Source organism: Elephas maximus, chromosome 11, assembly GCF_024166365.1.
Source record: "Elephas maximus indicus isolate mEleMax1 chromosome 11, mEleMax1 primary haplotype, whole genome shotgun sequence".
NCBI classification, from domain to species: domain Eukaryota; kingdom Metazoa; phylum Chordata; class Mammalia; order Proboscidea; family Elephantidae; genus Elephas; species Elephas maximus.
Window position 1 is genome coordinate 81,610,396 of NC_064829.1, and position 25,473 is coordinate 81,635,868.

General features: G+C 43.6%; 2 protein-coding genes across 7 annotated transcripts in view; one reads left to right on the forward strand and one right to left on the reverse strand.

Moving 5' to 3' along the window:
- FBXO15 (F-box protein 15) overlaps positions 1–25,473 on the reverse strand; it is a 187,360-nt gene that overhangs the window by 84,050 nt on the left and 77,837 nt on the right. Inside the window, exons 1-4 of one of the 5 annotated variants that reach the window (XM_049899814.1) lie at positions 16,529–16,910; positions 8,602–8,706; positions 3,464–3,568; positions 300–542 (exon numbers count right to left, since the gene is read on the reverse strand). In XM_049899814.1, coding sequence (XP_049755771.1) covers positions 300–542; positions 3,464–3,568; positions 8,602–8,706; positions 16,529–16,611 — 536 coding nt within the window. In that variant the 5' untranslated portion in view covers positions 16,612–16,910. Of the gene's footprint in view, positions 1–299; positions 543–3,463; positions 3,569–8,601; positions 8,707–16,137; positions 16,217–16,528; positions 16,913–25,473 lie in introns of those variants that run through there. The other 4 variants (XM_049899812.1, XM_049899810.1, XM_049899811.1 and 1 more) reach the window with 4 other exon arrangements.
- On the forward strand, positions 17,020–24,655 carry TIMM21 (translocase of inner mitochondrial membrane 21). 2 transcript variants are annotated; one of them, XM_049899816.1, is made up of 6 exons: positions 17,020–17,811; positions 20,942–21,004; positions 21,105–21,202; positions 23,848–23,921; positions 24,009–24,166; positions 24,256–24,655. In XM_049899816.1, exons 1-6 carry the CDS (start codon positions 17,511–17,513, stop codon positions 24,276–24,278), a joined length of 717 nt encoding a protein of 238 aa, XP_049755773.1. In that variant the 5' UTR covers positions 17,020–17,510; the 3' UTR covers positions 24,279–24,655. The 2 variants fall into 2 exon arrangements, with proteins under 2 accessions (XP_049755773.1, XP_049755772.1); XM_049899815.1 differs by having other exon boundaries at positions 24,009–24,114.

Here is a 25,473-nt window from a genome sequence, read left to right on the forward strand (position 1 = left end):
GGTTTTGCCCAGAGTCAGGGATACCTGAGTACTCTTGCTCTATTGGACCAGATTACTAGGGTATTTCTGTTCTACATGAAAACTTTAGACCATACACATGCAATAGGAAAATACACTTTATAGATGCACAAAAATATACAAAAAATGAGAGACACCGCCCACTGTCTAAGTGACCCATGTTGCCTACGCACATAATACTGTGAACTTACACCACCATTCTTTCTAAAGTGACTATAACCTGAGGTGTTGCCCAGCACTGTCACCATGTGGTTCTCCCATTTTGAGGAGACACAGCTCACCTGAGTGCCTCCTTGATTTTAACTGGAAGACCAGTGTAAGGGTTCACAGGCTTGAGAAGCCGGGCCACCGTGGCTTTCACAGAGGCGATCTGTTTCGCAATGTATTCCTTCTTCCAATACCCAGCTTCTTTATCCTCGAGTGACAGGAGGTTCACAGACACAGCTGTCTTCTCTACTGAATTAACCTTCCAATTAGATCGCTTAGGGGAAAAAGCAGTGGAGTAGATTCTGACCCAAATAAAACTGGGGAAAGGAGGAAATGTGTTAACTATTGGAGACATTGTCATCTGCCTGTAGTATTTTTTAATAATTAATACATTAGTTATTAAATTAATATATAAGCCAAAAAATCAAACCCGTTGCTGTGGAGCTGATTCCAACTCATGAGACCCTATCAGACAGAGGAGAACTGCCCCCCATCTTTTCCAGGGAGCAGCTGGTGGATTTGACCTGCTGACCTCTTGGTTAGCAGCCAAGCTCTTGACCACTGTACCATCAGAGCTCCAAATTAATATATAATCATTATTAGAAAAATTAATATATTAAATCAGAGAGGCACAATTTCTAAGACGTTTAATTCCATAAATAAGTCAAGCTAAACAATTACAGTTGTTCATGGGAATTACAGTTTGAGGTGAAGTGTTTTTGATTCACTGACCCCAGAAACACATACTGAAAGGGAAAATATTTTCCCCAGGGTCAAGTTTAAAATGAGGGATCACATGTTATTTGGGACCATCTAAATTACTGCATTCCTACATCAATAAGTGATAGTAGATCTGTCATAGAAAAATAATAGGAAGTATATACAACGTGACTTTTTTAAAATATTTACATGCTTTTTAAAAGATCAGAAAGATACACATACACATAACAGATGAAATGTCAACAGTGACTTGTATGTTCTTTTTGCTTTTAATTTTTTAATTTTCCAAAAGTGAACATGCACTGCTTTCACAAAGAGAAAAGAAAGCTGTTAATAATAACAACTAAACAACAGTTAATGTTTTTTGAGTACTTACTATGTGTCAAGCACTGTTCAGGCACTTTGTATTCATTATCCAATTTAACCCTCACAACAAACCCACGAGGTAGCTACTATGACTGCCCCCATTGCACAGATGATGTAACTGAGGCACAGACGCAGAATAATCTGCCTGAGCTCTGTGTACGTAAGCGGTTGAACCAGCATTTGAATCCATGCACTCTTAACCACTGTACTTCACTGCCTCCTCAATGGCATGAAGAAGTAGGTACAAAGAAAATAATTTATGCAAATTTATAAAGCCAATAAACCACCACGTTGGGATCCAATTCAGTTCTGCCTCAGAAGCTAGTCAGCAAAGGGCCTAGGAGCTGGACCTTGATGTTCCTTTCTTCCAGCCTGTACTCTCTAGCAGGGAAGGAGAGTAAAGGGCAGGGATCCAAATCAATTTTATAATCTGAAAGTCAAATTTTACAAATAAATAAAGTTTAATTATTTGCTAATGGATTTCTCCAGGTTTCCAAGAGGTCTGTGGGAGACAGCTAGTTCCCCAAGTCAGGGGTGACCCAGGTCAGCACTAAACCCACAGGAAATGCCACTGATGACCTGGGGAGTGTCATTACTGTTTCTGCAACTGCATCGGACAAGAAATCACTTTTTACCAACATGTGGTTCAGAAACCTGTCCCCTCAACATCATATGGACCTCCCAACAAACACTCACACGTCATCAGGCCCCATGGACATCTCTCTCGAATGAGTTTTCAAGCTCTTTCTCACTCCACAAAATCATTTTACACCAAGCTTCCTGTCTTAAAGTGTTTATACTTCAGTGCAGAAATCTCTGGGCTTTCCTATTTGAGTTAATAGAGGCAAACTGATGATTAGTTGAATATATCTGGGAAAATCTGAACCTGATTCACCAAAATCCCTTGGCTGGACACTTTTAAAAACTTCTTTTGCATAAAAACTTGATCACGTCTTCTTCAGATTTATTTTACTCATCATTTCACCCTGCCTAAGTGTTCCTTTGGAGCCCCGGTGGAACAGTGTTTAGAACTTGGCTGCTAACCAAAAGGTCAACAGTTCGAATCCACCAGCTGCTCCTTGGAAACCCTATGGGGCAGGTCTACTATGTCCTATAGGGTAGCTATGAGTTGGAGTCAACTCAATGGCAATGCGTTAAGTGTTTCTTTGCATTAGCAAGATCTGTACTGAACCTCAACTTCTCACATCATCACTACATAAACTATTGCTGATTCTTCCACACGCTCCTGCACTCACTCACACACTACAGAAACAGCACTGTGGAGGGGAATCAGACCGTCAACTCCAGTCGGTAACAGTAACCACACTTAACATGTATGGTGGACACTCATCCACACCATCAAAGGCCACAAACCGCTCACAAGAGTTTAGGTGGATTCCACCATCCCTCCCCAAGATATGATTCTGAATTAAAGGCAAAGGCCACAGCGGCACAACAGATGGATGGACCTATCTCTTTTTCCTACAGAAGCCAGAGGCCATTAATTGGCACAGGAGGGCAGCTAGACCCCACCCCCCTCATGTCTCAAGTCTCCACGGAAGTCACACCTGGGCCTCCCCCTTAGCCCTAGGTCACTCTTCCCCCCCAGAGTAATTAACTTAATTGGCAAGTTTGGGCAAAGGAGCAAGCATACTTAATTAACATAGCCTCTTCCTCTTCTCGCCACAGGAGCTGCTTGGCTGCCAGCAGACATAAAAAACCCAAACCAAACCCACTGCCTTCAAGTCAATTCTGACTCTGCTCTGCAAATCCAGGGCTAGGGCAAATCAGGGGCAGGTCCCACAGTGCAGGGAGAAGCCTGTGGTGCTTGGGTTGCTTGAGACTGTGCACAGAAGTGGGCCTAAATTCTCTCAGCAGCCAGACCTACAGGGACCTTCTCCAATAGCTATGTCTTAAGTTTGATCTTTTTTGGTACGTGCAAAGCATATTCCTTTCCTTAAGCATAAAAATGCAAAACAATGAAAATACCATATTACTACTGTAAAAGCATTAGACATTTCTATGTATGTCTAAAAATACCCTCAAAATCAATCTTCTAAATTTTCAAAACCAGTTAAACAGCTCTTACTAGTTTTCACAATGTGCATCAAAATGTTATCAAGACACAACAATGACTTGGTTTTCTCCTTACTTGTCACTGGCCAGGTGATAAAAGCGCCTGTTCACACATCCAACGCACAACAGGTTCACGGCATCCAAATAAGCAAATATCTTCAGTAAGATCTCTGAAGGCATACTGAGAGAGGGAAAAAAAAAAAAATCAGAAAAGTGGAAGACTGCCTACTCGACAAATTACAAAAAAAACCACTGGCTTTTCATGTCTAAAGAAAAAACCAAAAACCAAAACCCATTACTGTCGAGGCGATTCTGACTCACAGTGACCCTACAGGACAGAGTAGTACTGCCACATAGGGTTTCCAAAGAGCAGCTGGTGGATTTGAACCGCCAACATTTTGGTTAGCAGCCACAGCTCTTAACCACTACACCACTTGGGTTTCCTCTAAATAGGAAACAAACGGACCCTTCCTCTATAGGAAACTGTATTCTCGTCTTCAGTTATTTTCTTGATTGAAATGTCTTGGTTATTATATTCTCGTGGCATAAACTGGTAAAGAACCCAAGAGTACAAAGAATAACATCCTTGGCATTTTAATCACACTCACACTACGGAACAACAGGCAGGATTTCACTGTCTCCCTTGTGAAATTTTGTATTATCCTTTGGTGAGATAAAGAAGAAATGGAGGGCATTCTTAGCTGTTAGTAAGAAAAACACAGAATCCCTCCCACTTAAACAAAAAAAACCCATAAGGGATCAGAAAACGTCTAATTGTTTCCCACCTGTCCTACGCCACTGTCGTGCGGGACTCCTCAATGTCCTCACACTTTTGATTGCTTCTTCTGGGACTTCACGGAGACCCCAAGCCCCACACGGTTTCCTGACATGTGTTTTTTTGTTTTGCTTTTTTCATTTTTATGTCTAAATAAATATGACATTCAGATGCACTCTCAACACCCCATCTTCTTCTACGTCAGAGTTCTAGGAAACACTCACAGAATCTGCAAGTGCCTAGCGAGTACAACTAGGGCCAGGAGAGCAGGGATGGCCCCTTCATGAGCTTCAGCAAAAAGGGAATGAGAGGGAGCCATGGGAGATGTCACCAAGACTTGGGAGCCTGGGGATGAAGGACCAGGGGGAGAGGAACTCTGGCCAATTAAAACGGCTTGCCCATGCTCTCAACTTGTATTTTTTTTTTCTCTTTTTACTAATTATGATGAAATGAAAATAAATCAGGTTATCAAACATGCCATAGGGAAATCAGTTCTAAAACTGGGATAATACTGAGAAAGAATAGAAGGGATCCTCAGAGAAAAAGTGACCAATGTATGAGATATTTGATGTGTGTGGATACTTACGTGCTAAACCAAACCAAATTCGTTGCCATGGAGTCAATTCTGACTCATAGCAACTCTATAAGGACAGAGTAGAACTGTCCCACAGGGTTTCCAAGGAGCAGCTGGTGGATCTGAACTACCAACCCTTTTGGTTAGCAGCCATAGCTCTTAGCCACTGTGCCACCAGGGCTCTGAACATGAGGGGACAAGACCCAAAAAGACCAAACCTGTTGCCGTCAAGTTGATTCTGACTCATAGTCACCCTACAGGACAGAGCAGAGCTGCCCCACAGAGCTCCCAAGGAGCGCCTGGTAGATCTGAACTGCTGACCTTTTTGTTAGCAGCCATAGCTCTTAACCATTATGCCACCAGGGTTTTCACTTAAGGGGTACTTCTGCTCAAAAGCTTCCTTGATATTCAGCAAGAGAGTTTAAATAAGAAGCCTTGCTTGGATGCTAGTTAAATTCCTTACCCTACCCCAAATGAAATTCCTTACATTCAAAATCAACAAACAAGATACTTGTAATGAGAAAAGGTCTCTAATGCCAGAGACAGCAAAGGTGCAAGGAAACACATTTTTGTGACCGTTGGTGGTATCCATTCAAATAATTTTTATATTTTGATTAAACTATTTCACAAAAATTCATGACTATTATTTTTTGAATGAATGTAATTCAAGGAAAATTTAGAGTTGGGTTTAAAGAAAACATTTCAGAAAGATATCTACCAACATTTTTACCTAGATAAAAACTAACTGGGAAAAAATCCCATTTCAGACAGACATTAGAAAGGTTTTATCCTCCTACTCCCCAGATTAACATAATAAAAGGGGGGACCTCTCTGTTATTTCTAGCAAAAGGAGAAAACCTCCATTTTATGGTTAAATAATTTGAGATCAAAGATGTTTTTAATTACTTTTCAAAAGGTTTCCTCAAAGTTGGTAATGACCAATTTTTCCACTCACATTGCCTTACTTACTGCTGGATTCCAACTGCTGCACATTGCATGGGGTGAGGGGTGATGTAAGAGACAGAGAAAGAGGAGGGTGAGAGGGGGAATAATCAAAGGAGAGGAAGGTCAACAAGTCTGGAAAAGTTCAGGATGTGGGAGCAGAACAGTCTGCGCTCAGTCAACAGTCCCGAGAAAATGTAAGTTAATGTGTGCGTGCTCATTATGAGAGGATGGGAATACAAACAGGGAAACGGCCTTGTCCCTCATTCCTATTGTGGAGCCATCCAATATTCCTACAGTCATGTTCCTTCCTGCCTGTCCCAGAGGAGAAAGCACCCTTCCTTCTGTGGAAACTCCTGTGCTTGCCTGAGCCCTGGGTCTCAGCCCCTCCAGCCTTCTCGGAAGTCCCAGGTCCTCCTGCCTTCTCAGGGCTCCTGGCCCCTTGAGTCTTCCACGCCCACTCCGTCCTGCTGCTGCTCTTCACATCTTTAACATCGGCCTAGAAAACACTCCACAATAGTTCTTCCTGAAATCCTACTCTGCCCTGACCTTCCAGGTCTCCCTCCACCTTCCATACACTCCTAAGCTCCTTCACTGCCAAGCTTCTGGGAAAAGACGCAACAGAAACCTGTCTGCACCTGCTGTTTCCCCATCCTAGCCTCCCACTTTTTTTTCTTTCCTACATTTTCGTAAGAAATAGAACATACCAAGAGTATATAAAAATAGTGTCCAGCCCAGTCCCTCTTCACCCCCCAGTCTAGCTTAGCCTCCACCCTCACCTGGAATGGCACTTTGGGGGTGCCAACACCTCTGCACCAGCTAACCCTCGGTGGCCTCCTCATGCTCCGCTTCTCTCAACAGCATTGACGTGCCAGGCTCTATTTCTGCAGTGGGCTCCTCACCTGGTTTGCGGAGACCATGCTCCGAGATCTCCGAGACCTCACAGGCACCCCACCTTGGTTGGCTCCAAATGTTCCCTTTCCTCAGAATCTGCTCCTGAGCCACCCTCTTTTCTCCCTCTATGCTCTCCCTGACTCCCATGCGTGCAGCTCTGTCTCCAAGCATCTCGGCTGCAATAGGCCCACAGTTGGCACTGTGACTCCCTCGGTCCCAAACCTTCTCCATTGCGACAAGCAGCACCCCCAGTTACATCTGCTCAAGCCAGAGTCCTAGATTCCCACCTGATACCTGCTTTCCCCACACTCCTACATCTGATTCACAAATGATCCATGTCAGTACACCTCCAAAATGTACCCCAGATTTGCCCATATTTCTCCATCTCCCTTCCTTCTAGAGAAAGAAGATAAAGAAGTAAATAATTTTTTTTTTTTAATCAAATTATGTCACACCTCTGTGCTTAAAATCACCATAACCTGAATAAAACCTAAACTCCCCACCTTGGCCCAGAAGGCCCCTCGAGGGCTAGCCCTGCCCCTGTGTCTCCCCTTCTCCTCCCTCTCAGCACCACTGCCTTCTGTCCCTTCACCACTTCATTCTCCCCCTCCCTTCTGCAACTCTGTGCACAGGGTCTCCCCTTTCTGGAATGTCTTCTCCAAGCTCTTTCATCTCAACTTTCAGTCCTCAGCTTAGCGTCACCTCCTCAGAGAAGTCCTTTCTTACATCTGACCCCATCGTTCTGGACCATGGAATCCATTTGTTTCCATGGCAGCGTACTACCCAATTTATAATTATGAACTTTTCTTTCTAAACCTACCTCCCTCACTAGGCCATAAGCCTCAGCAGAACACAGATCACGTCTGAGTTGCTCAGCACTTGTCTCCCCAACACCAGGCATGGTACGTGGCACTTAGTAGGGCCTCGAACATTTCATGAATGAATTAACTAAATGAAGAATATTTCTTCTACTCTTCCTATCAGATTATTGTACGACAGATTCTACTCTCAGAGTATAGAGTTTAAAGCTTAAATGAATGTCCTTAATTAAATCGTCCTTTTTCAGCTCTTAATTTCTTTTAAAAATACACTACAAATATGTATACTGTTGGCTGAGTTAGTTATGACATCGAATTAAAAGCCCAGGTATGAAATTAGGCAATTTAGGCTTGACTCTGAACTCAGCAATACAGAGACTATGTGAGCCGCACTTTCTCCTTTGCAAAGTGTCTGCCTATAATCACACCAGCTTCAAGGACTCCATACAACGACTAGCATATAGTTACGGACTCCATAAATTTTACCCGCTGCCATTGAGTCCACTCCTGCTCATAGCAACCCTAGAGAACAGAGTAGAACTGCCCCATAGGGTTTCCAAAGCTATAATCTTTATGGGAGCAGATCACCAGGTCTTCCTCTGATGGAGCAGCTGGTGGGTTCGAACTGCCAGCCTTTTGGCTAGCAGCTGTGTGCTTAACTACTGTACCACCAGGGCTCCTCCATAAATGTCACCCAAATATAAACGTACAAACATAAATGTTAGTACAGTGCAAATCCATAGGTGACTCAGGAACGGTTTCAGATAATAAAAAAATAGAAAGAAAGATTCCACTGGTCTTGGTGCAGAGGGTCCCAGCACAGACTCTCGCCATGGCAAAATGGGTTCCCAAAATACCAAAAGCTAAGATATTCAGAGAGTGCTTAAACTTTCAAGGGAGCACACTCTAAACTCCTCTTTCCTTTTCAAGAGTCTTTATCAAGTAGAAAGAGAATAAACTTGCAGAACATTTTAATAAAAGGAAAATTAAATTTAGTTGTCAGTTTGAAAAGTTCAGTTCTAGAAAACTAGTCTGATAATGATAGTGGTGACAGGCAATGACTCATATCAAACTCTCGTGTCATACGCTCTTCCTACACCATTCTATTCTGAGAGAACCCAAAATAGCAACCGGGTATACAGAGCATCATAAACTTCCCCTAAGGACCCCATTCCTAGAGCCCCCAAGCATGGCTGACCATGTCTACTCACCCATCCAGGGACAAGGCGCAATCCAAGGCAACTCTCCGACAGCACTCTCGATGCCTGGCATAAAGCTTCAGCAGGTCTGAAGTGGGCCTGACACCTGGTCCCTTTCTGAAAATAACATGGGGGACTCCAATTACATAATTTCCAAATGAGAGATGAACTGTCTGTTCTCCTCTGCAAAAATTTAAAGGATCCATAAACATCTAAGATTACTCACTGTGAAACTTTATCTCTGCTTAAAAGAAAGGGAGGAAGGAAGGAAAAAAGGATAAGAGGAAGAGAGAAGGAAGGAAGGAGGAGAAGGAAGGAAAGATGGAGGAGAGGAAGGAAGGAAGGAGGAAAGGAAGGAAGACAGCAAGGAAGGAAAGAGGAGAGGAAGAAGAGGGAAGGAAGGAGGAGAGGAAGGAAGACGGAGGAGAGGGAAGGAAGGAGGATAAGAAGGAAGGAGGACAGGAAGGAAGGAAGAGAAAGAGGGAAGGAAGGGAGGAGGAGAGAAGGAGGGAAGGGGGAGATGAAGGAGGGAAAGAGGAGAGAAAGGAGGAGAAGAAGTGAGGGAAGAAGGAGAGTAAGGAAGGAAGGATGAGAGGAAGGAGGGAAGGAAGGAAAGAGAAGAAGGAGGAGGGAAGGAAAAAAAGAAGAGAGGAAGGAAGGAGGGAAAGAAGAAAAGGAGGAGGAGGGCAGGAGAGGAAGAAAGAAAGAAGGAGAGGAGGGAAGGAAGAAAGGAAGGAAAGAGGAAAGAGGGGTAGAAGGAAGGAAAGGATGAAGTGAGAAAGGAAGGAAGGAGGAGAGGAAGGCACGGAGGGTGGGCAGAAGGGAAGGAGGAAGAAAAGAGAATGAATGAAACAAGAAAGAAACAGAATGGAAGAAACAGCGAAATATGTAATAGTATCCTGGATAAGCAGGAGAAAGATATGGCAGTTGGCTCCCTTGAAGACTGCAGCCTTGGAAGCCCTATGGGGCAGTTCTACTCTGTCCTCTAGGGTCGCTATGAGTCTGAACAGACTTGACGGCTGTGGGTTTTTGTTGGATCCTGGATAAGTATGCCTGAAGACTGCAACTTCCTCTAAGGAGTGTCAACCTCGGGATTTAACACCCACCCTCTTTATAGGCAGCCACCATGTCAAAAAGATGCTTTAAAATGCATTTAATGAAAGCAAAAAAGGATTGAAATGTATTGACTGGTCAGTTCAGTAACACAACAACAGAAACATAACATACAGTATCTTTTTTTTTTTTTTTTAATGTAGATTTGTGAACCAGAACTGTGAACACAATCTAAACCTCCGTCAACCTTTGAGGGAAACAACCAGCTCCAACTTCTGCTCTGGCAGTCATAGCTACAGAAGTGTCAAACATTCAAGCTCGAGGCATTTTTTTTGTTCTGTTGTTTTGCTCTTCACATTTAAAATCTCACATTCAAGGGAATATATTTTAATTGTTCATCTTTCCCTCCCCCCACCCCAGTGGTACAGAAAATAGGAGCCCTGGTGGTGCAGTGTTTAAGAGCTACAGCTGCTAATCAAAAGCTTGGCAGTTCAAATCTACCAGCCGCTCCCTGGAAACTCAATGGGGCAGTTCTACTCTGTCCTATAGGGTTGCTAGGAGTCAGAACCGACTAGATGGCAACAGGTTTGGTTTGGTACATAAAATAATAGTAAATCTTACAATCACTGGCTTTTTAGGCACAACGAAATGTGGTAATAATATTTTATACAGTTAGTTCTTTTCAGAAGTTCCTAAAATAAATTTTGAAATCAGTCCTCAAAACCAGTATTGCGCAGGAGCAGCCTGGTAAGGATCTGTTGTTGCTGGGTGCCATAGCATCAATGAACTAAATACCTAAGAAGGAACGCAGTCCACTGCCTTCCATTTTCAGGCAGCAGCCCACAAAGTGCTCTACATAAATACACTATTTCTCTGCAAACGTTTGAAAGCTGCTGCTTTAAGCAATCTACACCACACACACACATCAGTTACCGACGCACGTCCCACCATGCACTCTACTCAAGAAGCGAGTGAAATCTACAGAATTCCTGATTTACAGGCACAAAGTTCTCCAGTGTCATCACTTCGAGTATCTACTTCATTCATCAGGAGTTTAACCACCCTCAGTTTTTCATACCAGGCTGATTGTCAGGATATATTTGGACTAACGCTGTAATAGGACATGAGCAATAGTTGGCAGCAAAAACAAGCAGTCCCAAGAACTCAGAAGACAGAGAAATAAGCCCTATGGAAGTTATGTGTCCAAGGTGCATGAAAGACTGCTGTGAAAACATCCATGAAGTAAATTAATGGTCATCTGTTTTGTAAATATAGATCCCTGGGTGGCATACACAACATGGATCATTATACAGATGGCCCTCAACTCAGAGCACAGCTGCTACAATGGTTAAGCATTTGGCCCCTAACTGAACCAGCAGCTCCAATCCACCAGCGGCTCCACCCACCATCAGCTCCCACCCAGTATTGGCTCTGCAGGAGAAAAGACCTGGCGATCTGCTTCCATAAAGACTACAGCCTAGAAAACCCTATGGAGCAGTTCTACTCTGTGGTATGGGGTCTCTGTGAGTCAAAATCAACCACACAGAACCCAATGACAAGAGTGAAGGGGGTGCCCGGGCCCTAGGATTCCACTTTCCAGGGGGCAGCGGCAGAAGTGCCAAGTGGTATTTTGCATGAGTCCTGCTCACCTCTGATACCTCGGCACCCAAAGCCAGGACTTTGAACCGGTTCACTCTGGTTTGAACCCCTGCTGAGAATTTGCATTTCCACCCCCCATATACTGAATCAGAATCTACTGTTTAACAAGATCCTCAGGTGATTTTTATGTTTAATACCTTTTGAGAACCACTGCTCTACTAGTGGTTCTCAGAATTGATTCCTAACCAGCAGCTTTAGTATCACCTGAGAACTTGTTAGAAATGCAAATTCTCAGCAGGGGTTTGAACAGGAACAAACAGTTCAAAGCCCTCCCCACAGCATGCCTGGCATGCAGAAGGCATTCAGCAAACATCAATGACATTTCAACTGAAAAAGCAAGCTGCATCTGTATATACTACATCATCTTATTTTTACATTTCTCTCTTAAAAGAAAAAGTAAACACACACACAGAGGAAAGACATCTGCAATGACAAACCAGGAGATCTGAAGAGTTAATATATCTGGTCACAGGATTACAAGGTTTCTGGTCGTGGTTGTTTTTAAACACAGGCTGGAAGACTGAAGGGGAATAACTCCATGTGTTTGCTAATTTTTCTTAATATACGGAGTATGTAATAAAAGGATTTTTGTAAGGGAGTCCCATATGCAAGAAGGCCTGGAATCACAGTTTCTCAGCCAAATCCTCTAGAGGACATCACCCAAAAAGTCACTGCCATCAATTCTGACTTATAATGACCCTGTGAAGACAGAGGTCCCATGCTGCAGAAAATTCCACTGCCTCAAGCAGCTTGCTTTACATTAGAATCCTGGTTCCTTTGCTTGGCACGCCCCATTACTTTACATTAAAATCCTGGTTCCCCTCTCCTTAATTGCTGTCCCAAAACTAGAGGAACCTGGTGGAAACCAGTTTAGGTGCCATGCTGACTTTCAGGATAACCTTTTAGACCTCATACATAGTAACTTCCCCACCTCTAGATGGAGTTTAACCGCCATTTTCTGAACACAGGATGCATGAAGTTATATATAAACCCCATTGCACCTGCATAGTATGATTAAGAGTGCTGCTGACATAACCCATATGAACTTCCTATCTGTAAAAAAAAAAAAAAAAAAATTAAACCCCTTAAAATTAACCTTCCCCCTTGCTCTCACACGGCAGCGACCCCGACTGTCTCCGACTGTCTCCTTTCCTTACGCAATGAAATAAAGCCGCCTTTCTATTCTCTCACTTCAGTCTCTCGTTTATTGGCTGAGACAAGTCATGCCAAGCAAAACCTGGGGTTCCACCTAGCAACAATACAGGATAGAGCAGAACTGCCCCATAGGGTTCCCAAGGCTGTAATCCTTAAGGAAGCAAGACTACCACGTATTTCTCCCACAAAGCAGGTGTTGGGTTCAAACAGCCAACCTTTCGGTTACCAGCTGTGCACTTAACCACTGTGCTACCAAGGCTCCTTTAGAGGACAGCAGTGGTTCTCAAAACCCTTCCCAGCAGCAGTGCCCCTTCATGCTAAAGAAGCTGAAACCAGGCCCCTGACACCTGGGGGAATAACCTGCAGAAAGCTTGAAACTTCTTTGAAGTCTTTCATTTAATCTTAAAAACTAATGCAAATATCACATTCTACTGGATAACTAATCTGTTTGTCTTATTATTAAAATGTACTATATTTTTTTTTATATTACTTACCAGTTTGGTTATTTAGCATTTTTCCCCAAAGCCTTTGTGTGAATTTTCCATGCCAGGAAGATGCCCAATGCTTCCCTGCCTACTGGAACTGACCGAGTTTGAGAAGCACCAGGGTGTTCCGATGTTTCAAGGAACACACACTGTGTCAGCCCACCAACAAACAGACTTACACTGCAAACGTGAACTTACGTGTCCAGAGCATAAAAAAAACTGTCGGCAAAGTAAATTAACAGTCATCTGTTTTATAAATATAGGTCCCTGGGTGGCACAAAGAGTTTGTAATTAACTGAAAACCTAAAGGTTTGCAGTTAAAACCCACTCAGCACCACAGAGGAAGAAGGGACTGGTGATCTGCTTCCACAAAGATTACAGCCAAGAAAACCTACTCTGTCACGTGGAGTCGCTATGGGTCGGAATCAACTCGAAAGTAACTCAATCAACTCGACAGCAACTGGTTTGGTTTTGTACATATAGATATAAAATAAACTCAGTGGGTTCCTCAAAATCACACCGTAGATTTTCCACTCAAACATAACATTACATAACGATGGAACAGGTAAATCCGGTTTGGGGCTAGTTTTTTTTTTTTTTTAAGTACCAAAGGCCAAGGTTTTTCCCTATTTGAATCCCTAATTCAAGAGTAAATGCTTATGACTGTGTTTGACTAAAACCATTTAACAAAGTTTATTTAATCACTCCAGTTCTACAGATAATCCTTAATCACATATTCTGTGCAAGGTAAGTGTTAAAACTTATCCAATCCCTTTTATTTAATTGGAATACGAAGGATACTTATAGTTAAACATGTTTAGACGTTTTTAAAATGTTAAAGCCGATTTTTTGCTTTGTCAGTCCCATGCATGTCTTCATATGGATCTATATGCCTACAAGGTTAAGTGCACATTGGTTGATATAATTGGTAATATGATATTAAGTTTTAAAGTTTTTTTTTTTTTTAAATATAGGTTTTTGCCTATAACTTTGAATAAGTTCAATTTTTTAAAAATCTATTTTCTGGGCCTGATTTTTACTACCTGGTAACTCAAAGAAATTAGACCAGGTAGATATTAAACAAACTTGCTATGTGTTCTGCTAGATTTCTTATACAGTGAAACCTGTGAACGCAGGAACTTGACAACACTGCCTTGTTTTTCCAGGTCTCGCAAGTTTTCCACCTTTGACAGGATGCTGTCTTAACCACTTTTCTATTGCCCTCTATTAGTGGAAAATATTTGAGTTTTCCTTCTCTGACGGGTTTCTGCCTTACACAGGTTCTGGCTTTCACAGGTTTTACTAGTTTGTGGTATTCAAATACATTCTCATTTTGTGTTAAAAGGGAATCACTGCTTCCTTACTAACATCTAATTTTCCACACTGAGACATTAAAAATAACCACTGGCTTGGGCCACAATCAATCTTAGCAGCTGACTTCTTTACCAAAAGGAATGTGTACATCACCAAGTCACAGAGGGCAGTCAGGCCTCCCATGCCAGGCATAATGATAGGCATCTTAATTACCTCATTTCACCAGGAAGGCCACTCAACTTACATAGTAATGCAAGATTCATCGTATAAAATCATTCTGCACCCCCCCCAAAAGAGCACTATATAAAGACTAATCTTAGTAATTGCAAATTGATTTAAAGTTCAAGGTTCCAATTTAAATTCCAGGGTTTCTCTCCTACATAATTTTTTCAGGCACTGTCACCATTTTATTTGTCACAGGTTTGTGGTACTTCTAGTATTACAGCCACACAATCAAGAACTGGATCTATTATCAGGACACTACAGGGCACGGCTGTGCTTCCAAAACAGGGTAAATGAAGTAAGAGGGACCTAGGGCTGCACAGAGGTCACGGTCCTGGAGATTCAGGGACAAGTGCTAAGTAGTTGAACTGGTAATTAAAATCCTTTTTTAATGCTTAAACATAGGTACTTGCCTATTAGAAGGCAAACTATGCATGACTTTTTACATCTGTAAATCAAGGTGCCTTACAAGCAAAAACACTATAACCTTCAAGAAGGCAAGTGGGGGGAAAAAAATGTAAAAAGGGTAAACTTTGTTAAAAAAAAAAAAAAAAACAGAATTAAAATTCACTTTTGAGTCATTGGAAACCCTGGTGGTATAGTGGTTAAGTGCTACGGCTGCTAACCAAAGGATCAGCAGTTCAAATCCACCAGGCGCTCATTGTAAACTCTATGGGGCAGTTGACGGCACTGGGTTTTTTTGAGTCATTATGTAATCTGTATTTTCAAAGGAAAAAAACGGTATTTTTCAGAACACAATAGTACATAATAAAATTTGAAAATTTTGAAAAAAAATGAACCAGGAAAAATTACCTCACCCCCTAAAATACAAAAAAAGCATGCCAATTGTTCTTGGGATTATCCCTCCACCTGGTAAACTAAGAGGGGTGATGGTTACAGAGGTAAGAACAGCTCAGGATAAAATGAGAGGGCTCTGACAAGGTGCCATGGTAGCACTTTTATACTTCTGACCTACTGGGCCATTTTACTTCTTTTTGAAATGAGCCATTACCCTTCTGAGTTGAGCTGAAGACCCTTTGGGAAATCAGTTGCAGCCCCCATCCCCTACCTACATCACTCCAGGGCTTCGAAACAGTTCGTTCTGGCTCAAACCCCTGCTGAGAATTTACGTTTCCACCCCAGATATACTGATTCAGTAATCGGACCCTGCATTTTAACAAGAGCCCCAGAAAATTCTTATGCATAACTTCCTGGGAACGTGTTAAACATGCTAATTCTCAGCAGGGGTTCCAACCAGAGCTGGTTCAAAGCCCTGCCTCACCCTTCCAAGGTGCCTTTCCCTCTGTGAGGAAACCCCAAGAATAACAGAGCAGAGATGAGCACGACAGGCGCAAGCCCCAGCTCTTCCAGAGGAAGACAGGGCAAAGCAGTCTGAGAGCCCCTGCTGCGGCTCTCCAAAAGGAGCACCAACGGTATGCGCTCAGAAACGAGGACTTAGACTCGAGATCCGAATGGCAGCCTGCCTGCCTGCCAGAGGCTTAGGGGTGGTGAGTAGCTGTTCACAAATCCTAGGCACAAGAGGAAACCTAAAGTGTCGCTCGCCAAAAGGCTTCTATGAGCAGATTCTACTTCCCTGGGTTGTAACGTCACAAAAAGACAAGAGGCGATTTTCTGGCCCCAGAATAGCGAGAGTGCTTACGTGAGAGCAGAGAGCACCATGACCTACGGGACGTCTCAGCTGTGCGAAGGCAGACTAGAGGTCTACACCTGCGTGCGCACGTGCACGCCTCCCCGGATAGGTGACTTAAGATGACAAGAGACTCCCAGCGTGTTCCCTTCCCTCCCCCCCGCCCGTCCCACGGAACCTAGTAGCTGTGAGTGAAGGGAACGCGAAAAGGCATTCCCTTTGCAGCTACATAATGGGATACCCAGCGTTTCCGAGTTTGAGACTTCCCCGCCTTAATGCGAGCAGCGCGCGCCCTGCAAGCACGGGAACTCCTACAGATCAATGAGGACCGCGGGCCGACGCGGGCGATTAAGGGTGTCCCTCGCGGCCCCCAGGCGCTCACCCACCACGCCCCGACCGTCACCTGAGCCCAGTGACCCCCGCAGGAGGCCCGAGGCCAGGACAGCGCAAGAGCTGCCGCGGGGCCCAGCCGCGTCCGGTCGCCATGGAGACCGCACTCCCGCGCCGCTGCGCCGACTCGGGGGCGGGACCGGAGCCGACACCGCCCCTAAGTGCGCCTGCAGCAGCGTTCTAGAAACTTCCAAGTCGACTTCTGCACACGCCGCCATCCTGTAGGCCCCGGGATAGCCGAACTCTTCTCCGTTTGGGAGCGGCTGTGAGGGCTTAGGGAACTCGGGACTGCGACGCCGCGAGCATCCCCAGAGAGGATTCTCACACACGGCCTCTGCGGCGGGCAGGAGAGTGCTAGAGAATCTGAAACGCCAAGACTCAATGACCAGCTCCTAAGTTACACAGAGCCCCAATTAGACCATGCCGTATGTAATTGCTAATTTGATTTCTGTAAAGTATTAACAGGTTTGCTTAAACCACGCGCGACCGAGGTGCGAGATTTCCCCCAAGCACGGCCCCCCCGTCTCGGCTTTTCCCAGTGCGCAGTCGCGACGGCTCGCGCGAGGGAGCCTGGGAGCGTTGGAAGGGCCAGGGCGCGTAGCCCGCCGTGCATTATGGGAGACGCAGTCCGTTGTGCTTCACACCGTGGCAATTGTTCTGAGAGCGCATGTCCTCGAACTACTGTTCCCAGAATTCCGCACAGGTCCCAGGCTGCTGTGCGAAGGCATGGCGGGGAGAAAGGGAATGTCCGCGTAAAAGGAAACCAGGGCGGCTTCAGCTGAAGCACAAAGAGCCGAAGGGAGGGCGACCTCGGCCTTCTTCTCGAGGCCTCCATCCTAACAACGCTCCTGGGGCAGCCGTGTTTTCTGGACACGCCTTACGGGATCCTGGTGTGGATGTGTGGACCAGCCCGTGTCTTATGTGTGTGCAGTGGGCGGTGAAGCTTTGCTGGTTGTAGTTGGCCCCGTCCCCAGGGGGAGCAGCACCCTGTGACCATGATTTGTACTCTTTTGCGAGCTGTGCAGCATACGGAGAAGCTGCACAGGTCCCCAGCGGCGCGACTGTGTTGGCCCCACTTCGTGCTTAACAAAGCTTCCTTGAGGACTGAGCCCAGCTTGAAATGGTGGCTGCCAGAGCAGAACAAAACTGTGCGGCCCAGAGGTATCCTTGGGGTCATCCCGAGAACCATCTGGACGCAGGGACGGGGCCTACAGAGAGCAAAGGAGGACGGCAGCAAACAAGTGTCTGTGCATAGAAGTCCGAGAAGGGAGACCGATGTCTCAACGTCACAGAAAGGTAAAAAGGAGGCGTCCAGTAACCATCATTCCGTCACAAACGTGGCAAAAGCCACCAGTGCCCTTTTACACAAAGTTCAATGCTAAAAATGTAAAATTCGCACACGAACTAAAAGGTGGAATTGTTAAGCACGTTACAATCAGAATATAGGCCTACCAATTTTCTTCACAAATTCAATCCCAGATTTACAAGTTGATCTTGAATTTGATATAACTTGGTTGCATTACGTCTAGAAAATTTCTCTCAACTTGTGTTAGTCCTGGTGTGATAGAAGCTATGTAAAATTTAAACGTTACATATTTTAAAGTATGAAATCTCGTTGGAATCTCTTTCAGGTGGACATTAGCTCTCTTCTGTTTTGTGTATGAGGCATACTTCCCCCAAGATCACACAACTGATAATTAAACATGAATTTTTCTTTTTTCCTAATATCCAGGTCACAGCTATTCACAAATGTTTCTTGAATACCCCTTTATACTCAGTACTTGGACAGGTGTTAAGTACTATTGGCTGTGGCAAAGGAATTTTACACACAAATAACGTCTTGGGAAGAAAATAGAGCATGAAACGATAGTGAAAAAAGCAAATTAGTTGTGCGACAAAGAAAGAACATTTTGTTATCAGTAGGTGCCATGGAATCGATCCCAGCTCAGCAATCTCATGTGACAGAGTAAAAGTGCCCCATAGGGTTTCCTAGGCTATAATCTTTACAGAAGTAGATTGTCAGGTTTTTTCTCCTGTGGTGCTGCTGATGGGTTCGAACCACTGATGTTTCAGTTGGCAGCTGAGCGCTTAACCATTGGGCCATCAGGGCTCCTAGAAAGAGTAATAGAGAGCATATAATAAAGAATAATTGGATAGAATAAATAGGAAAGAAATTATTGAATCATAAACAGTAAGGAAAACCATATGTAGTTCTGCTCACTTACTGAGCGACAACTGTTATGCCTATGTACTGAGTTAGAGTCTATACTGCAGAATTAAAGATGTCCAAAACGTCCCTTGCCCTCAGTGTGATAACATGCAGTAACAGTACGTACATATAAAGTAGGAAGGATGATACATAATTTGTTACGAAGAGTCAGAGAAGGCTTCACAAATAAGGCATTTTAAACTTAATTTTGTATTTATTTCGTTTTACAAGTAATTTGTAGAAAAGGTAATTAAGGACAAAGGAGACAAAGAAAGCAATTGAAACTTATTATTTCCATAATACTACGTGTGCTTTGAATGTCATACTAAAATTTTGCAGGGGCCTGACTTTGGTGAGAAGGCTTCCTTGGATGAAGGCAGTTCCCAGAGAGGGACGCAGCCAGGAGTAAGCGCCCAGTCCTGAAGAAGTCTGGCTGGCACACCATAACACCCACTACAGGAGGGTAGAGGATTGCAGAAACAGAGGGCGTGAGTGAGGGCTGTATGCACGAAGGTGTGAGGTCTCAAAGGTCCAGGAGGAGGAAGGTAGGCAGTGAACAGCTTCCATGGGAAACAGCTATAAGGTTAACGCTTAAAACGTAGACCTGAAATCTGTAGAGCCTGGATAATGTTCAGTGCAAGGCTTTACACAGGTGGATACACAGTAAAAGTTTGTGCTACATGAGTAGGGGACAGGGTCTCCACATGCCCTGAGCAAGGCAGGAATGAATGTAAGGGAGGCGACAGTCAGGGATCCAGGGGATTGAAGCCAGTGGCCTGATTCAGGCAGCCAGGCAGATGGCTCCCTATTGTGTTCTCAACTTGGGGCTTGGCACACAACTGCAGTTGATATGTATCAAGTTTATTTTTGGACATTAACAAAGAAGAAAATGAGATGTTCTCATTGTAGGCTTCTCAACTACTGAACCCTGCTGAGGAGATTGGGTTTGTGGTGACAGTTACTGTTTGGATCAGTCCAGTGAATTATACAAATTTGTCAGATGCAATTTTTCTGTTGAGTCACATCTTTTAAGAGTCTGAACTGAAAATTTGAAAATGTGTTATGTTAAAGAGTACTTCTAAGTAAGTGTTGTTTTATATAAAAGTAAATTTGCTTATTTTGTAAAATGCATAAACCAAGAAAAAACAAAAACATCTGTGAGCATTTTAATTTTATGAAGAAAAAAATTTCATAAGAGGTTGATATTTAGGAAGTCTGTGTTTATAATGTGAATGAATTGTAAAAGTAACACCAGGAGGTGATTCACTCTTTCAGCATCAGTGAAAAAGTGTGGTTGTATTGTAGTATAATGCTAAAGTGCTGTAATGTCAAAGCTCTTTGCAGACGGATCAATAAGTAGAGATGGACGGACAGACATATACACTGTCCCACGACAGTGTCCTGTGGAATTGCTTTAGCTCTCAGACTTCTGTTTAATCCATATGCAATATCATGCACATTTGTTAGTACAATATCACGTGCAGATTCATGTCCTAAATCTGTTCCATTCACAGATCTTTCTGGCTGGTCAAACTCCTGATCTAAATTCAGGTCTGTTTTTATTTTATGCACCAACTGGAGGGGAGTGGCAGGGCGGGAAAGTTCCTGACTGTGGAGACTTGAGGCCTATTTTCATCCTTTGCCTCAGACTGACAAAGCCAGCCTTAATCCACGAACAGCAAACCTGTGTTCTGTGTGACCTCTGAGAGGGCTGGATCATACAGTAAGAGAGTTTCCTCATCCTTAGTATGTGCAAAAAAAAAAAAAAAAAAAAACCAAGTCCATTGCCATAAAGTCGATTCCGACTCATAGCACCCCTATGAGAGAATAGAACTGCCCCATAGGGTTTCCGTGGAGCCACTGGTGGATTCAAACTGCCAGCCGTTTGGTTAGCAGCCTGAGTTCGTAACCATTTCGTCAGTAGGGCGCCTTAGATATTAAAATTACAATATCAGTATAATATAAAATACAAATGTAGATTGCTAGGCTCTGCTCCCAGAATTCTGCTGAGGTCAGGCCTGGAAATTTGTTCTTCCAAAAAGTGTCTTCAGGTGGCTCTGATTCACAGGGAAGTTCAAAAACAGGTGGTCCGGACATGGGCAGGATGCCATTCATTTAGCTCACAGTCCGTATTTCCTCTGCTGGAAACTCTGGAGCCCTGTGCGTTCTTGGTTACACCTGGCACACATGGGACTCATTGTCGTTTTCTTTTTACAGTGAAAGAAGCTGGAAGAGATTTTACCTACTTAATAGTGGTGCTTATTGGAATCAGCATTACAGGTTGGGAAGAACAGCAAGTATAATGACCTTGCCTATCTTTTTAACTTCGTATTTTGTCTTTCTCTGGCTTTGCTTCATCTTCTTTTCCTGTGATTTTCAGGTGGCTTGTTCTACGTGATTTTTAGAGAACTTTTTTCTTCGGGCAGCCCTAGTAAGATATATGGGAAAGCCTTAGAGAAATGCAGATCACATCCCGAGGTTAGTTCTCAAGATTGAGCTCCACAGGCTCTGATGATGGGTGACAATGTCAGGGGAAGGAGGTGGGCAGAGTTCAAGTGCCAGTTCTGACACTAGTGAAATTTACATACTAATAAAGTCGTTGAGTTATGATTGTTACCACATCTTTATTCAATAGTTCAGAACGCTTTGATTAAGACAACCAAAGATAAGTGTACGTTTGTTTTCATCCTGATTGTACAGGAGAGAGTCATGTTACCGGTTGTTCATAGATTTTAAATGCTTGGAATATAAACTGTTAAGCTTGTGATCAGTTTCTGGTTCATGAACATAATAGCATGGTTGACACTTACTGAAAGCATGTTAGATGCCAAACACTATGCTTAGTGCTCCCACGAATTGTCTTCATTAAATCTCACAGAAGCATTTAAGTTGGGTACCATGTATTTTACCATATATTGTCCCAGTTTACAGAAGGGGAAGCTGAGACTTTACAAGGCACTGCGCTAGGAAGCAGGCAGGCCAGAACCTGAACCCGAATTTATCTGATTCCAAGTCTTAAACACTCTTAACCACAACCGGCTTAAACCGTGCCCTGGAAGAAGTAGACGTATGGGAAGACTGCCTCGTTTCTTTGAGGGATCCTGTCCGAAAGGAATGCTTGATATGATAGCCTTCCGGTCACAGATAAAAAGCCCTTGTAACTTGTAAAGCTTAGCATTGAACAATACCACTCACTGAAAATTCTGTAACTTGGAAAATAACAGAGAGCACTATAAATATCAAGGCTGTTCTTCGCACACAAGCCAAGGAATAATACCAAAGAAACGTAAAATATGTATCTGCTATTGATGGGGAAGATAAAGACCCGAAAATCACTTCAGTAGCCCAGTCTGCCTGCCCCCATTGAGTGCTGTGCTACTCTCATTATGGCAGGGAGGAAACTGCAGAAGCCAATGTTTTCTGGCATCCTTCTTTTTTCAGTCTACTAATTTGTCTTGTAATTGGACTCTGGGCCACATGGGAGCCAGGGGAAGGAGGTGGGGCTGGAGCAGTGTCCCTGAGGAAGTTTAAAATCAGCCGGGAGTGAAGAAGATTCCCACCATAGTGACAGGGAATCCAAACTATGCCCAAGAAAGAGCAGTCTTTGCAGACGAGAAGAGCAAATGTGGGAGTAGCACTATTACACGTAAGGCAGCGTCTCTACAAAGAGCTGCCAATTTATTCACAAATTCAGCCTTTCGTAGATCTTTCAGCATTTAAACAAAACTACAGAATAAACACACAAAGTGGGATATTATTAAACTCATAACTTAATTTGCTACCTAAAAGAGCTCTAGAAATAATAAATTTTTAACATTGTAAGCATTAAGGGTCTACTCTGGGCCAGGCATCGTGCCTGCTTGAAAAACAGACGTAATATTGTGATACTGGCGTGTTTAATCGTTTGAAGTGAATTATGTGAACAATTGTTACATTTGTTGCAGCTACACAGTTCTTAAATTTATACCATTGTACACATACACCTCTTTATTTACACCTGAAAAATGTGATACTGAAAATCCTCAACAGAAAGAGAAAATAGCATTTTTATATAATTAAGGCCAATATTTGTCTTGGTATGATAACACATTTGTGTTTTTTACAGAGGGTTCCAAAGTGATTGCTTTTTAAGTTCAATAAAAAGCTCTGTTTCCACCTTGTTTTAACTTTCCCTGTTAGGAATCATAGATTCACGCCTCTAGACCTGGTTTGTTTTAAATGTATCATTATTATAAGATTTTTTTTTTTTTTTTTACTGGGTTTAATTTCTTAAAAAATCACTTTGGTCTCCTAGTTTTTAGTACTGTTGCTGTTAGTTACCATCGAGTCAGCTCCAACTCATGGCAATGCCGTGTGTGCAGAATAGAATGACTCCATGGGGTTTCCAAGGCTGTGACCTTCAGGAGCAGATTGCCAAGCCTGTCTTCTGAGGCACCTCTGGGTGGGTTCAAACTGCCAACCTTCAGGCTAGTAGGCGAGCACTTAACCATTCGCACCACCCAGGCAACCAGTTTTTAGTACTGTTGCATCCCATTGAGTCAGTTTCGACTCATAAGACATCCCATTAATTCAATGTCAAGAAAAACATTGAGACGTTTCTTTTTCAAACTATGAAATATTAAACAAGCTTGTAAACACTTCATTTGTGGCGTTTCTTTTTTGTAAGGAGAGTGGAAACAGCTTCGCTTCAACCCACATTAGTCTGAAGCTACATTTAATATTACAAGCTCCCTATTTTAATCTCTGTGCATGAAATCTTTTTTGAAATTACTTATGGGATGATTTTTGCATAACCTTTTTTTTCCAGTTTTCTTATTTTTGGAGGAGCCCAGGCTTACTGACCCCCCCCCCCCAAAATAAACCTCTCGGTTTGTGAGAAAATATTTCTGGGTGGCACCATTTACACTCAAAACCTAAAGGTTGGTGCTTTGAACCCACTCAGTGGTACTGCCAAACAACGGCCTGGCAATATGCTCCAGTAAAGATTACGGCCAAGAAAATCCTACAGAATAGTTCTCTGTCGGGAGGGGTCACTGTGAGTCAGAATCGACTTGAGGGCACCTGACAACAAAGGAAGCTTTAAAAAAATGGCATGTATCGAAGAAAGCCTTGTCCTTCTCCAGGTGATAGGTGTTTTTGGTGAGCCAATCAAAGGCTATGGGGAGATGACACGACGCGGGAGACGGCACCATGTCAGGTACTGTCACGTCCTATGTTTGGAAAACTCCGAACTGTTTCTCAACGAAGGAACTTAGACGTATGTCCGTTCATGTCTTCTCGACAGTTTCATCGAGTACGTCAAAGATGGCCTACAGCACATGCGCCTCAAGTTCTACATCGAGGGCTCGGAGCCAGGGAAGCACGGGACCGTGCACGTGGAAGTGAAGGAGGTGCAGGCCTGGGGTGGGGGACACTGGGCACACGCACCCGGAAGTGAAGGAGGTGCAGGCCAGGGGTCGGGGGGGCTCTGCATTTGATACTGTTTAAAGTCCTGCGCAGAAAACTAATGCCTTGAAATGCCTTTTTTTCAGAACCCAGAGAGTGGGGGATATGAGTTCCACTACATTTTTGTAGAAGTTGAAGCCTACCCTGGAAGAATGATTGTCGTTGAAGATAATCGATCCTGAGACATTAGAAGAGCAGGCCAGCGCAGTATTTCCTGCTAGAAGTTGAGTGGGGCCAGCTCCCACTCCGATCATCATGCTCTCTTTCAGAGCCTGTTTGAGTGAGACAGGCAACAGATACTCACTGTGTCACACAAACTAGAGATTTCCTTGTATACTGAAAAATCATGAAATACAGAGCATGTTTTATGTTATCAAGTTGTCAACCATGGACAGTATGTCTGTCCCACTTAATATCTTTCATAGTGAGAAGCTTCTGTTATTGGAGACTTTACACCACGTAAATAAAATGGATTTTAGTATTTTATCTTTTTTGTATATCGTATCACTGTATAAAATCTTCAAAATAAAATTAAAACCAGCAGAGGGATTTCAGAAGCAGCTGTCGTCCATATAGTTTAGAGTCTGATCCGAGATGAGCAGGTGAAGACACTTGAGAGCTACAGCGAGCCAAGAGTTGAATGCACTCCTCAGCAGCCCTAAAAGGCTGTGCACCGTACAGTACTCTGGTCATCTGTCGCACATGCCCCTCTTGTGAGTTGGAGACACTGTGCATGATGGGAATGCACTCATTCCACCATCAGGGGCTTGGGTCCTCCCCCAGCTTTTCTAACAGGTGTGTAGGGCTGTTACGGGTGTGGGTGAGCTGGCGGGCACAAGTGCCTGGGCTGAGAGGGCACCCGGGGATGGCCCTCTAGCATGCGCTCTGGGGGTTCATACTGCCAGGGAGACATGGAGATTAAGTGAGGGTCAGCTGGTGGACGTGTGTTGCTGGTGCTGATGCAGACACTCTGTTTTATTCAGAGTATTTACTGGAGGTTTCGGGAAAGTGACCTTGACTCAAAAGATCCCACCATGTCTGTCTAAAGTACTGCTTGCGCTGGCAGGTCTGTGGTACCTCAGAATGTTGAGGGTCTCCCAGAAGGCGGCTGTTCGTCCTTCAGAGCTGCCTGTAGGGGATTTCTGATAGTGCCTGAAATTGTAGGGCATTCAGCTAGAAGGAACCCCAGGCAGTCTTTTCCTGCTTAATTCCATTTATTTTTTAATTCTAATTGTGAAAAATTTCAAACATTTGGAAACATAGCAAAGACCTTTGTCTCCACTGCCTGAGTAACCATTTTCAAT

Bases quoted from the DNA above. Each gene is read 5' to 3' on its own strand.
- TIMM21 (XM_049899815.1), top strand. From the start codon at position 17,511: ATGATTTGTACTCTTTTGCGAGCTGTGCAGCATACGGAGAAGCTGCAC. The intron at 21,005-21,104 runs GTTGGGAAGAAC...TGTGATTTTCAG, and splicing joins TATTGGAATCAGCATTACAG to GTGGCTTGTTCTACGTGATT. The intron at 21,203-23,847 runs GTTAGTTCTCAA...GTCCTTCTCCAG, and splicing joins AATGCAGATCACATCCCGAG to GTGATAGGTGTTTTTGGTGA.